General features: G+C 54.3%; 1 protein-coding gene across 4 annotated transcripts in view; it reads right to left on the bottom strand.

The window, feature by feature from the left end:
- tnrc6c2 (trinucleotide repeat containing adaptor 6C2) overlaps nt 1–12969 on the bottom strand; it is a 72450-nt gene that overhangs the window by 16952 nt on the left and 42529 nt on the right. For all 4 annotated transcript variants that reach the window (XM_035405089.1, XM_035405090.1, XM_035405091.1 and 1 more), the window contains exon 5: nt 882–3329. In XM_035405089.1, coding sequence (XP_035260980.1) covers nt 882–3329 — 2448 coding nt within the window. The remainder of the gene's footprint in view (nt 1–881; nt 3330–12969) is intronic.

The raw sequence follows: 12969 nt of genomic DNA, 5'->3' as shown, positions 1-12969 counted from the left end.
CTTTAGACCTGTAGCCTGGTCTGTTAACTGCATTATACAGCATCCCTGCTACACACACCACTGACAACACCTTTAGACCTGTAGCCTGGTCTGTTAACTGCATTACACAGCATCCCTGCTACACACACCACTGACAACACCTTTAGACCTGTAGCCTGGTCTGTTAACTGCATTACACAGCATCCCTGCTACACACACCACTGACAACACCTTTAGACCTGTAGCCTGGTCTGTTAACTGCATTACACAGCATCCCTGCTACACACACCACTGACAACACCTTTAGACCTGTAGCCTGGTCTGTTAACTGCATTACACAGCATCCCTGCTACACACACCACTGACAACACCTTCAGACCTGTAGCCTGCAGCTCTCTCACATACAGTATTAACACTGAAGGCACTGGATCATTAATACCAAAGTCCATGCAATAGTACCGAAATCCACTGATGTTTGAATATATAATCAACTATAGGCATCTAACATGAGGTCATGTTGGATGGCAATGCCGTTCCACGTTCAATTTCACTCCACAAGTGAAACAAGAAGGCAGCCTTTAGAAAGCAGAACAGGCTGACCGTTAAGTGCTCATCACCACAGTTCCTGAACTGACCTCAAAACCAGCTGCCCACAAAGGGATTAGCCTACACGTCCAGCCGGACGACCACGGCAACAGCGTTCAGAGAAAAGCCAATCTGAACAGCGCTCGTGAAGAGACACTCTGCGGAGCGACTACCTGCTCCACCCGCATCACAGCACCCAACGCTGGGTATGCCTGAGCACAGAGAGCTGTGCTGAGCTGTGCTGCCTGCGTCCGTGGAGAGAGAGAGAGAGAGAGAGAGAGAGAGAGAGCAGAAGCACACGCAGGACAGCCTCTCACCTGGAGCCACCAGCGGGGGCCTGTTGGGTGGGGGTCCGGGCTGGTGGGGGGCGGGCGCGTTGGGCGAGCCGTTGTTGTTGTTGCCGTGGCTCTGGGCGGGGGGCTGGTTGTGGTGGGGGTGGTGCGGGTGGTGGTGGTGGTGGTGGTGGTGGTGGTGGTGGTTGTGGTTGTTGTTGTTGTTGCTGGGCGCTGGGGGGTTGGGGTTTGGGTTGGGGTTGGCGTTGGGCCCCGGGGTGCTCTGGACCACAGGGTTGTTCCTGTCCCACATGTTGACCGTCTTGTTGTACGTGGTGGGGTCGCCCCAGGTGGAGGTCCCGTCGTCGATCTCCATCTTGCGGCGGATGGAGGGAGGGGAGGGCTCTTCCCAGCCCGTGGGCTCCCCCCCGGGGTCCTGCTTGGCCCCGCCGCCCCCCGGGCCCGTCCCGCCCCAGCCCGGGCCCGAGCCGCTCTGCTTCACCGAGGTGGGGCCGCCCCAGGACCCCGCGCCCCCGCCCACGCCGCCATTGCCGTTGGCGCTGGGCCCGTCCTGGGGCTTCCCTCCCCAGCTCTGCGGGGGGGCGGCGGGGCGCTGGCCTTCGCCCCAGCCCCCGCCCCCACCCCCGCCCCCGCCCGACCCCGGAGCCGATTTGCCCCACCCCCGAGGGGGGTCCTTCCAGCTGCCCGCCTCCCCCTCCCAGGGGCCACCGGCCGTCCCGTTCCTCTTCCCCTCTCCGGGCTCCGCCCACTCTCCTCCGCTCCCGCCCCCTCCGCTGCCCCAGCCGTGGGACGGCTTGGGCCCCTCGCCCCAGCTCTGCGCTTTGGGCTTGGCGGGGGTGTCGTCCCAGCTGGGGGACTTCTCCTCGGGACCCCAGGACTGGCTGGCTTTGGGGGCGCTGGCGTTGGGGCCCCCCGGCGGGGCGTCGCCCCAGCCCCCGGATCCGTTGGGCACTTTTTTGGCGGCGGGCTGCTCGCCCCAGCCGGAGCCGGGCTGGGGGGGCGCGGGGGGGGCCGGGGCAGGGGCCCCCCAGCCGCCGGGGACGGGCCCTTCGGCCTTGCCGCCCGAGTCGGGCCTGGGAGCGGCGGCGGCGGCGCCGTTGGGCCCCGGGGCCCCGGAGGGGGGGGCCGCCGCCCCGCCCCAGGCCTCGGTGCCGCTGTGGCCCTTGCGCTCGGCGCGGGACGCCTCCTCCATGTCCCACACGGTGTGCTGCCGCACCGGCGTCTGCCCCCAGCCCGTGTTGCACAGCACGCGTGGGTCCAGGTCGGGGCGGGGCAGCGGCGGGGGCGGGGCCTCCTCGCCGGGCGTCCTGTCCCGGCGCTGGGCGCGGCCCTCCTGGCTGTCGCTGCTGCCGTCGCTGGCGGCCGCGGGGGCGGGCCGGCTCCAGGAGTTGGGCTGCTCCTGGGGGGGGCTGCCCGCCGCCTCCCAGCCTTTGGCCTCGCCGGAATGCTTGCCGCCCCAGTCTCCGCCCCCGGCCCGCCCCCAGGCCCCCGCGGCCCCGCCCCCGTTCCCGCCGCGGCCCCAGGCGGACGCCGCCGAGTCCCAGCCCGAGTCCTTGGGGCCGGCCGGCTTGGCGTCCGCCCCGTTGCCCCAAACCGAGCCCCCCTCGCCGTTGACCTGCGAGGCGGGGCCGGGGGGCGGGGCCAGGGAGCCCATGCCCGCGGGGAGCCCCCCCCAGCTGGGGAGGCTGGGGGCGGGGCTCGGGGGCTCCTGCTTAGTGTGGTTTGGTCCGTCGGTGTTAAGGTTCTGAGGTTCGGCGCTGAAAGACACGTTCGTGGACGGGCAGGGGTGCGGCTCCGGGGCGTCGGGGCCAATCACGTCCCCCCAGGCGCCGCCGGCCCCGCCCCCGCCGTTGCCGTTGGCGCTGCCCGTATTGCCGTTGCTGCCCGGGGCCGGCGGGGTGCCCGCGGGGCTGCAGAGATTGGGGGAGGGAGGGGGCCCGTTGCTGCCCCCCATGCTGCCCGCCTCGTGCCCCAGCACGGGCCAGGCGGCGGGGTTGGCGTTGGGGTTCAGGTTCAGGTTGAAGCTGGAGGAGCTCCAGCAGGGCTGGCCCCGCCCTCCTGCCGCCGCCGGGCCGTCCGCTTTGCCCTCGCCGGGGGGGCAGTGGGCGGGGCCGGAGCCCCAGCCGCGGCTGGCCCCGCCCTGCCCGGGGCCCGCGCTCCCGGAGTGGCCGGCGCCGGCCTTGCTGCCGGGGTGGTGGGCGGGGAAGTGGCCTTGCTGGGCGCCCCCTGTGGACATGCTCGCGCTACTGCTGCTGCTGCTGCTGCCGCTGGTCTCCGGGGCGCGCTCAGTGTCCGCGGCGCATCCTGGGGGGGCGTGGCTGTCGCCGCGGGAAATGGAAGGCCACGCCTCGGTGTCGCTCTCGTCGATGATCACTTGATCCCAGCCGCCGCCCTGGCTCTGGCTGGTGGGTGGGAGGCCGCCCCAGCGGGGGCTCTCATACTGCGCGCCCAGGCCGCTCGGGAGGGGCAGCTCTGCGGGGAGAGAGCGGAGAGAGAGCGGAGAGAGAGAGAGGGGGAGGGGGAGGGAGGGAGAGAGAGGGAGAGAGAGAGAGAGGGGGAGGGGGAGGGAGGGAGAGAGCGGAGAGACGTTAGCGACGTTAGCGCCTCAGAGTACAGGAGCACACGACACACCCAGCGCCCCCCTCCCCCCCCACCCTCCACACCTCGGCCATTACAGCCTCCGCAGCAGCCCCCGTCCATCCACACACACAGAGAGAGAGAGGGAGGGAGGGAGAGAGAGAGAGAGAGGGAGAGGGAGAGGGAGAGAGAGTGAGAGGGAGAGAGAGAGAGAGAAAGAGAGAGATGGGGAGAGTGAGAGAGAGAGAGAGAGGGACGGGGCTCCTCATCCATCACTGCTCACGCTCCACCACGTCTGTGCTGCGCTGGGACAGCACTGAGCACGCTCCACTGCAGGCCTGCGCACACGCATACACACACACACACACACACACAGACGCACACACACACACACACATCTACACACACACACACACACACACACACACACATCTACACATGCATGCACACACCCACACATACAGGAAGGCAGACTAATACTCTGTCTCTCTTACACACACACACAGGCAACTATTAATCTCCAGTGTGGAATTACAGTAATTAAAAAGGGAACCGGGCGCTCTCTCAGTCTCCACTTCCTACACTGATACAGTCAGATATCTGTGCTAGAGCTGTGCGTTTGTGGCCCTGCAGACAGAGAGCAGAGAGCTAGGGCCCTTCCTCCAGCTCACAGCTGCTCCTCCCTCTCCTCCACAGCTCCTGCACCCGAGGGCCCCAACGCTCAACCAGCCAATCCACACGCACGGGGCTCCTGCCCGCACCTCCTGCACCTCACACACAACCGCAATCCACAGAGCATCCCATCTCTGCGCAGTCCCAACACTGTGTTAACAACAGGCACATCTCACAATCCACAGAGCATCCCATTTCTGCTCACTCCCAACACTGTGTTAACAACAGGCACATCTCACAATCCACAGAGCATCCCATTTCTGCTCACTCCCAACACTGTGTTAACTACAGGCACATCTCACAATCCACAGAGCATCCCATTTCTGCTCACTCCCAACACTGTGTTAACACCAGGCACATCTCACACTAGTGTCTGCACCTCACCTTGCAAACTGATACTCCACTCCCTCAGCTCATCTGGTAATTACAGGAAGTAATGACCCCCGCACCGTGGATCAAGCACAGGAAGGAGAAACAGCCCCGGGTCAAATGGACAGCATCCGTTTCGTGAGGTTCAGGGTACCACACAACGAGCTCCCGCACCCCTCCGAGGAGTCCTTTCAAAGGCCCTTTTCCCAACACTGTGCTTATCTCCTCTATCTGATTCATTTCCACATGCAGAGAGGGCACAAATCTGATTTAAACAGGTGCAGCTCAAGGTGGTTTTTTTGTTTGTTTCCAAAAACACCCAAACAGTGTCGAGCATAGAGAAAGACTGGAATTGGCCCACTTTTAGCTGCAGTCTGTATAGTCAGGTGTCAAGAGTCTGCAACTGTGTTTTCTGTATAAAAAAAACAAACATTTATACAGATGATAAGGAGCATTCCGCAACATAACACAAAATAAAAGCCAGCCTCATTCAACTGCATATCAAGGTTCAAAGCTTAGCAGGAAGTAACTAGCAGTAGTAGTGATATCTGTCGACTTCCATCTTAATAATCGACCGTTCGGTTTGTTAAAATCAGACGTGTTCTCAGACAGCTCTGTGAGACGGTGGGTAGACAGTGTGCCCATCCTGAGAGAGACCACCATGTTCATCGGACTGCGCTGGTTTGTCTGGTTAGCGGCTTGGCGCGCTCCGGGTCCAGCTGGTCAGGATGGTAATATGAGGGAAAACCACAATCTCTTGTTCACTTCCTCTTCTCCTTAGCAAAAGGCAATGTGGGTAAAAGCAATACAAACGTCCTGAGTCCCCTCAACTGCCTCTGTGTGTAAGTGTAAATAAACACATTAGAAAAACACCACTACAACCGCATATCAGAAAAACACCACTACAACCGCATATCAGAAAAACACCACTACAACCGCATATCAGAAAAACACCACGACAACCGCATATCAGGAAAACACCACTACAACCACATATCAGAAAAACATCACTACAACCGCATATCAGAAAAACACCACTACAACCACATATCAGAAAAACATCACGACAACCGCATATCAGAAAAACATCACTACAACCACATATCAGAAAAACATCACCACAACCGCATATCAGAAAAACGTCACTACAACCGCATATCAGAAAAACACCACTACACCCGCATATCAGAAAAACACCACCGCATATCAGAAAAACACCACTACAACCGGAAAAACATCACTACAACCGCGTATCAGAAAAACACCACTACAACCCCATATCAGAAAAACACCACTACAACCGCATATCAGAAAAACACCACTACAACCACATATCAGAAAAACACCACTACAACCGCATATCAGAAAAACATCACTACAACCGCATATCAGAAAAACACCACTACAACCGCATATCAGAAAAACACCACTACAACCGCATATCAGAAAAACATCACCACAACCGCATATCAGAAAAACACCACTACAACCGCATATCAGAAAAACACCACTACAACCGCATATCAGAAAAACACCACTACAACCGCATATCAGAAAAACACCACTACAACCGCATATCAGAAAAACACCACTACAAGCGCATATCAGAAAAACACCACTACAACCACATATCAGAAAAACACCACTACAACCGCATGTCAGAAAAACGTCACTACAACCACATATCAGAAAAACGTCACTACAACCGCATATCAGAAAAACACCACTACAACCGCATGTCAGAAAAACACCACTACAACCGCATGTCAGAAAAACACCACTACAACCACATATCAGAAAAACGTCACTACAACCGCATGTCAGAAAAACACCACTACAACCGCATATCAGAAAAACACCACTACAACCACATATCAGAAAAACATCACTACAACCGCATATCAGAAAAACATCACTACAACCGCATATCAGAAAAACACCACTACACCCGCATATCAGAAAAACACCACTACAACCGCATATCAGAAAAACACCACTACACCCGCATATCAGAAAAACGTCACTACAACCGCATATCAGAAAAACACCACTACAACCGCATGTCAGAAAAACACCACTACAACCGCATATCAGAAAAACACCACTACAACCTCATATCAGAAAAACGTCACTACAACCGCATATCAGAAAAACACCACTACAACCGCATGTCAGAAAAACACCACTACACCCGCATATCAGAAAAACATCACTACAACCGCATATCAGAAAAACATCACTACAACCGCATATGAGAAAAACACCACTACACCCGCATATCAGAAAAACACCACTACAACCGCATATCAGAAAAACACCACTACACCCGCATATCAGAAAAACACCACTACACCCGCATATCAGAAAAACATCACTACAACCGCATATCAGAAAAACACCACTACACCCGCATGTCAGAAAAACACCACTACACCCGCATGTCAGAAAAACACCACTACACCCGCATATCAGAAAAACATCACTACAACCGCATATCGGAAAAACACCACTACAACCGCATGTCAGAAAAACACCACTACAACCGCATATCAGAAAAACACCACTACAACCGCATATCGGAAAAACACCACTACAACCGCATATCAGAAAAACATCACTACAACCGCATGTCAGAAAAACACCACTACAACCGCATATCAGAAAAACACCACTACAACCGCATATCAGAAAAACACCACTACAACCGCATATCAGAAAAACATCACTACAACCGCATGTCAGAAAAACGTCACTACAACCGCATATCAGAGAAACATCACTACAACCGCATATCAGAAAAACATCACTACAACAGCATATCAGAAAAACACCACTACAACCGCATATCAGAAAAACACCACTACAACCGCATATCAGAAAAACATCACTACAACCGCATATCAGAAAAACATCACTACAACCGCATATCTGAAAAACGCCACTACAACCGTATATCAGAAAAACATCACTACAACCGCATATCAGAAAAACGCCACTACAACCGTATATCAGAAAAACAACACTACAACCGCATATCAGGAAAACATCACTACAACCGCATATCAGAAAAACACCACTACAACCACATATCGGAAAAACACCACTACAACCGCATATCAGGAAAACATCACTACACCCGCATATCAGAAAAACAACACTACAACCGCATATCAGGAAAACATCACTACAACCGCATATCAGAAAAACAACACTACAACCGCATATCAGGAAAACATCACTACACCCGCATATCAGAAAAACACCACTACACCTGCATATCAGAAAAACACCACTACAACCACATATCAGAAAAACATCACTACACCCGCATATCAGAAAAACATCACTACAACCGCATATCAGAAAAACACCACTACACCCGCATATCAGAAAAACACCACTACAACCGCACATCAGAAAAACATCACTACACCCGCATATCAGAAAAACATCACTACAACCGCATATCAGAAAAACACCACTACACCCGCATATCAGAAAAACACCACTACAACCGCACATCAGAAAAACACCACTACAACCGCATATCAGAAAAACACCACTACAACCGCATATCAGAAAAACACCACTACACCCGCATATCAGAAAAACGTCACTACAACCGCATATCAGAAAAACATCACTACAACCGCATATCAGAAAAACACCACTACAACCGCATATCAGAAAAACACCACTACAACCGCATATCAGAAAAACATCACTACAACCGCATATCAGAAAAACACCACGACAACCGCATATCAGAAAAACGTCACTACAACCGCATATCAGAAAAACATCACTACAACCGCATATGAGAAAAACACCACTACAACCGCATATCAGAAAAACACCACTACAACCACATATCGGAAAAACACCACTACAACCACATATCGGAAAAACACCACTACAACCGCATATCAGAAAAACACCACTACAACCGCATATCAGAAAAACACCACTACAACCGCATATCAGAAAAACACCACTACAACCGCATGTCAGAAAAACATCACTACAACCACATATCAGAAAAACACCACTACAACCGCATATCAGAAAAACACCACTACAACCGCATATCAGAAAAACACCACGACAACCGCATATCAGAAAAACGTCACTACAACCGCATATCAGAAAAACATCACTACAACCGCATATGAGAAAAACACCACTACAACCGCATATGAGAAAAACACCACTACAACCACATATCAGAAAAACACCACTACAACCGCATATCAGAAAAACACCACTACAACCGCATATGAGAAAAACACCACTACAACCACATATCGGAAAAACACCACAACACCCGCATATCAGAAAAACATCACTACAACCGCATATCAGAAAAACACCACTACAACCGCATATCAGAAAAACACCACTACAACCGCATATCAGAAAAACACCACTACAACCGCATATCAGAAAAACACCACTACAACCGCATATCAGAAAAACGTCACTACAACCGCATATCAGAGAAACATCACTACAACCGCATATCAGAAAAACACCACTACAACCGCATATCAGAAAAACACCACTACAACCGCATATCAGAGAAACACCACTACACCCGCATATCAGAAAAACACCACTACAACCGCATATCAGAAAAACACCACTACAACCGCATATCAGAAAAACACCACTACAACCGCATATCAGAAAAACACCACTACAACCGCATATCAGAGAAACACCACTACACCCGCATATCAGAAAAACACCACTACAACCGCATATCAGAAAAACACCACTACAACCGCATATCAGAAAAACACCACTACAACCGCATATCAGAAAAACACCACAACACCCGCATATCAGAAAAACACCACTACAACCGCATATCAGAAAAACACCACTACAACCGCATATCAGAAAAACACCACTACAACCGCATATCAGAAAAACACCACTACAACCACATATCAGAAAAACACCACTACAACCGCATATCAGAAAAACACCACAACACCCGCATATCAGAAAAACACCACTACAACAGCATATCAGAAAAACACCACTACACCCGCATATCAGAAAAACATCACTACAACCGCATATCAGAAAAACACCACTACAAGCACATATCAGAAAAACACCACTACAACCGCATATCAGAAAAACACCACTACACCCGCATATCAGAAAAACACCACTACAACGCGCATATCAGAAAAACACCACTACAACGCGCGGATCTAAACCATAAGAGTGGGACGCCCAGCGTGACTGGCGCCGTGTGTGTCTGTGCCCCGCCACCCCAGACCCAAACTACGATGGGCGATACGGAACCGAGAGGAGGCCATTTTAAATGGAGAAGATGGCGGCCTGTTTTAGCATGTTTGCTCCAGGGTACGAAAGTAGATGCAGATCTCTCGAGATGTCAAGGACTGAGCAGTTCAAGTCCGCAGCCTATTTAAAATGAATGCCCAGCAGGTCCGTCTCCCTCACTTTCAGAATCAACAGCACTGCCAGTTCACGGCACAATGTTTTAACAAATCTCTCATTCTGAAAGTTCTTTTTTATTTTTTTTAAATACGGCAACAGATTTCTTCCACAAAACAAGTTTCGCTCAAGTTCCAGGTAAAGTCCAAGTTCAAGTCCCCAACATTCTCTTGCCACCACTGACAGTCAAACAATATCAGAAAATATTATATAATATCAGAAACTGACGTTAAATGTGTCTGGTTTCAAATCTAGAAAGTGAATTTCATAAGAAATTTTATGCCAATTCGCAACATCTGTGCAACACGTTCATCGTCTTAGTGGAAACCTTTGTACTACATTTCATGACAGTGACATACGTTGATGTATATTGAGAAGCCTTTAAATAAGGAGACAAAAAAAATAAGAAATTATAAAAGATAAGTAAATATGCCACAATCAGTCAAACCATGCGAGCGACTGACACAAAATTCAATGAGCAGATAATGAATAGCATAAATCCAACATGGCGGCTGGTGCAGTATGGCTCCTGAATCATAAGTGCTTTTGACTCTTAAACTCTGGAAATTTGGATTTGATTGACTGTCAGAGTATTAACATGTGTTTATGGGTACTGGAAGGGACCACCATTTGCCTGCCAAATTTCGCAAACTCCAGCGAGCCATCTGGATTCAATAGGCTTTCTTTCCCTGAAGTGGAGGAATGGATACATGAAAATGATTTAAATAAAAAAACAATAGGGGGCTGTACGCACATTTTGTGCTTAGACCCCCCCCCCCCCCAGGTTCTGATACCGGGTCATAATCCCTGACCAACAGTACACATAAAACTGCCTTCTCACTACAGTAGTTTACAGTGTATCCCTAACCCAACAGTCAAAACAAACCCGCTTCACAGCACGCGCTCTCTGTGCTGACGGCTGAGAGGGGGGAGGGCGCTGAGGCCGAGCTCTCCAGCGATACGGGCACAGCGAAGGGTTTCGGCTCCATTTTGTCCCGCGAAGCGCCTTCATTCACAAAGGGGCCCCGGGAGCCCAGCTACGCCTCAGGAATCCACAGGGTGATTCAGCCCGTAGCCTGCCCCCCTCCAGGCCCCCCCAGCCAGCCCCCCTCCCGGGCCCCCCTCCCGGCCCCCCCAGCCAGCCCACCTCCCGGGCCCCCCTCCAGGCCCCCCCAGGCCGCACCATGCACCCCCACGGTCCCCCCAGCCAGCCCCCCGCCCGGGCCCCCCTCCAGACCCCCCCAGCCCGCACCATGCACCCCCGGGGTCCCCCCAGCCAGCCCCCCTCCCGGCCCCCCTCCAGGCCCCCCCAGCCCGCACCATGCACCCCCGCGGTCCCCCCAGCCCCCCCGGGCATCCTGGAGTCCCTCCGCCCGCTCTGCGCACGGCCGCCCATAAGTCTCCACCTCCCGCTAAAACCGCTACGTCCTCCGCAGGCCGGTCACATGACCATGTGCCTGCCAGTCACGAGGGAGCGCACCTGAACACTGCCCACTGCAGCAGGGCTGTGTGCAGCACGGCTGTGTGGAGTGGGGCTGTGTGGAGTGGGGGCTGTGTGGAGTGGGGCTGTGTGGAGTGGGGCTGTGTGGAGTGGGGGCTGTGTGGAGTGGGGGCTGTGTGGAGTGGGGCTGTGTGCAGCGGGGGCTGTGTGGAGTGGGGCTGTGTGGAGTGGGGCTGTGTGGAGTAGGGGCTGTGTGGAGTAGGGGCTGTGTGGAGTAGGGCTGTGTGGGGTGGGGGCTGTGTGGAGTGGGGGCTGTGTGGAGTAGGGGCTGTGTGGAGTGGGGCTGTGTGGAGTAGGGGCTGTGTGGAGTAGGGGCTGTGTGGAGTAGGGGCTGTGTGGAGTAGGGGCTGTGTGGAGTGAGGGCTGTGTGGAGTAGGGGCTGTGTGGAGTGGGGTCTGTGTGGAGTGGGGGCTGTGTGGAGTGGGGCTGTGTGGAGTGGGACTGTGTGGAGCGGGGCTGTGTGGAGTAGGGGATGTGTGGAGTGGGGCATCATTCATTCACACGGCTTCAACGGAAACCTCGACTCTGCCTTCCTGGAGCTGCAGTCTCCGCGGCCTGGCAAACACCACACAAACACAGGAGGGGGGAGACGCAGACCCTGCGTAGCCTAGCGGCGGCGGAGGAGGCTAGCGCAGCACCCAGCGGCTGCAGAACAATGCGCTGCGCTAACCCTGGCGCAGCGTCTGGGCGCGCAGCTGCATGCGAGCACGCAGCCCGCTTTGCATGCGATGCGGCCGCGGCTGCCAGGCTGCGGGGGTGCGAGCGGCGCTCGGAGGAGGAAGAGCGTGGAGGAAGAGCGCGGCGGCGGCGGCGGCAGCGGCTCCGTCACGCTAGCGCTGTGCTCTCGCGCAGCCACAGCAGCCGGGGACGCCATTTTATCAGAGTTGAACCGCAGCCAAGAGCGTATGCTACGCATCGCTCTCCCTCTCCCTTTCTGTCCCTCTCTGCTGAGCACGCTCCCTCTCTCTCTCTCTCTCCCTTTCTGTCCCTCTCTGCTGAGCACGCTCCCTCGCTCTCTCCCTCTCCCTCTCTGTCCCTCTCTGCTGAGCACGCTCCCTCTCTCTCTCCCTCTCCCTCTCTGTCCCTCTCTGCTGAGCACGCTCCCTCGCTCTCTCCCTCTCCCTCCCTTTCTGTCCCTCTCTGCTGAGCACGCTCCCTCGCTCTCTCCCTCTCCCTTTCTGTCCCTCTCTGCTGAGCACGCTCCCTCGCTCTCTCCCTCTCCCTTTCTGTCCCTCTCTGCTGAGCACGCTCCCTCTCTCACTCCCTCCCTCTCCCTCTCTCTAAAGGGCAGGAAAAGGGTTCACAATGCATTAATCATAAAACGGAAAAAAGCAAGGAGCAGGTTCTATTTTCCCTCCTTTTTTCTCGCCTGTTACACACGCCACGAGCAAAACAGAACAGACGGAGAGCAGAGAAGAAAAAAAAAAAAAAGGAAGAAGCGAGAGGAGAAATACCTGAGGAGAGGTTCCCCCCGACCATCTTGAAAGACGCTAGGTTTTGCGCGAAGCGGTGGCCATCTCG

This window comes from Anguilla anguilla, chromosome 2 (genome assembly GCF_013347855.1).
Source record: "Anguilla anguilla isolate fAngAng1 chromosome 2, fAngAng1.pri, whole genome shotgun sequence".
Classification (NCBI taxonomy): domain Eukaryota; kingdom Metazoa; phylum Chordata; class Actinopteri; order Anguilliformes; family Anguillidae; genus Anguilla; species Anguilla anguilla.
Note: the sequence above shows the minus strand (reverse complement) of the source record. Positions and strands in the feature narration are given on the sequence as shown.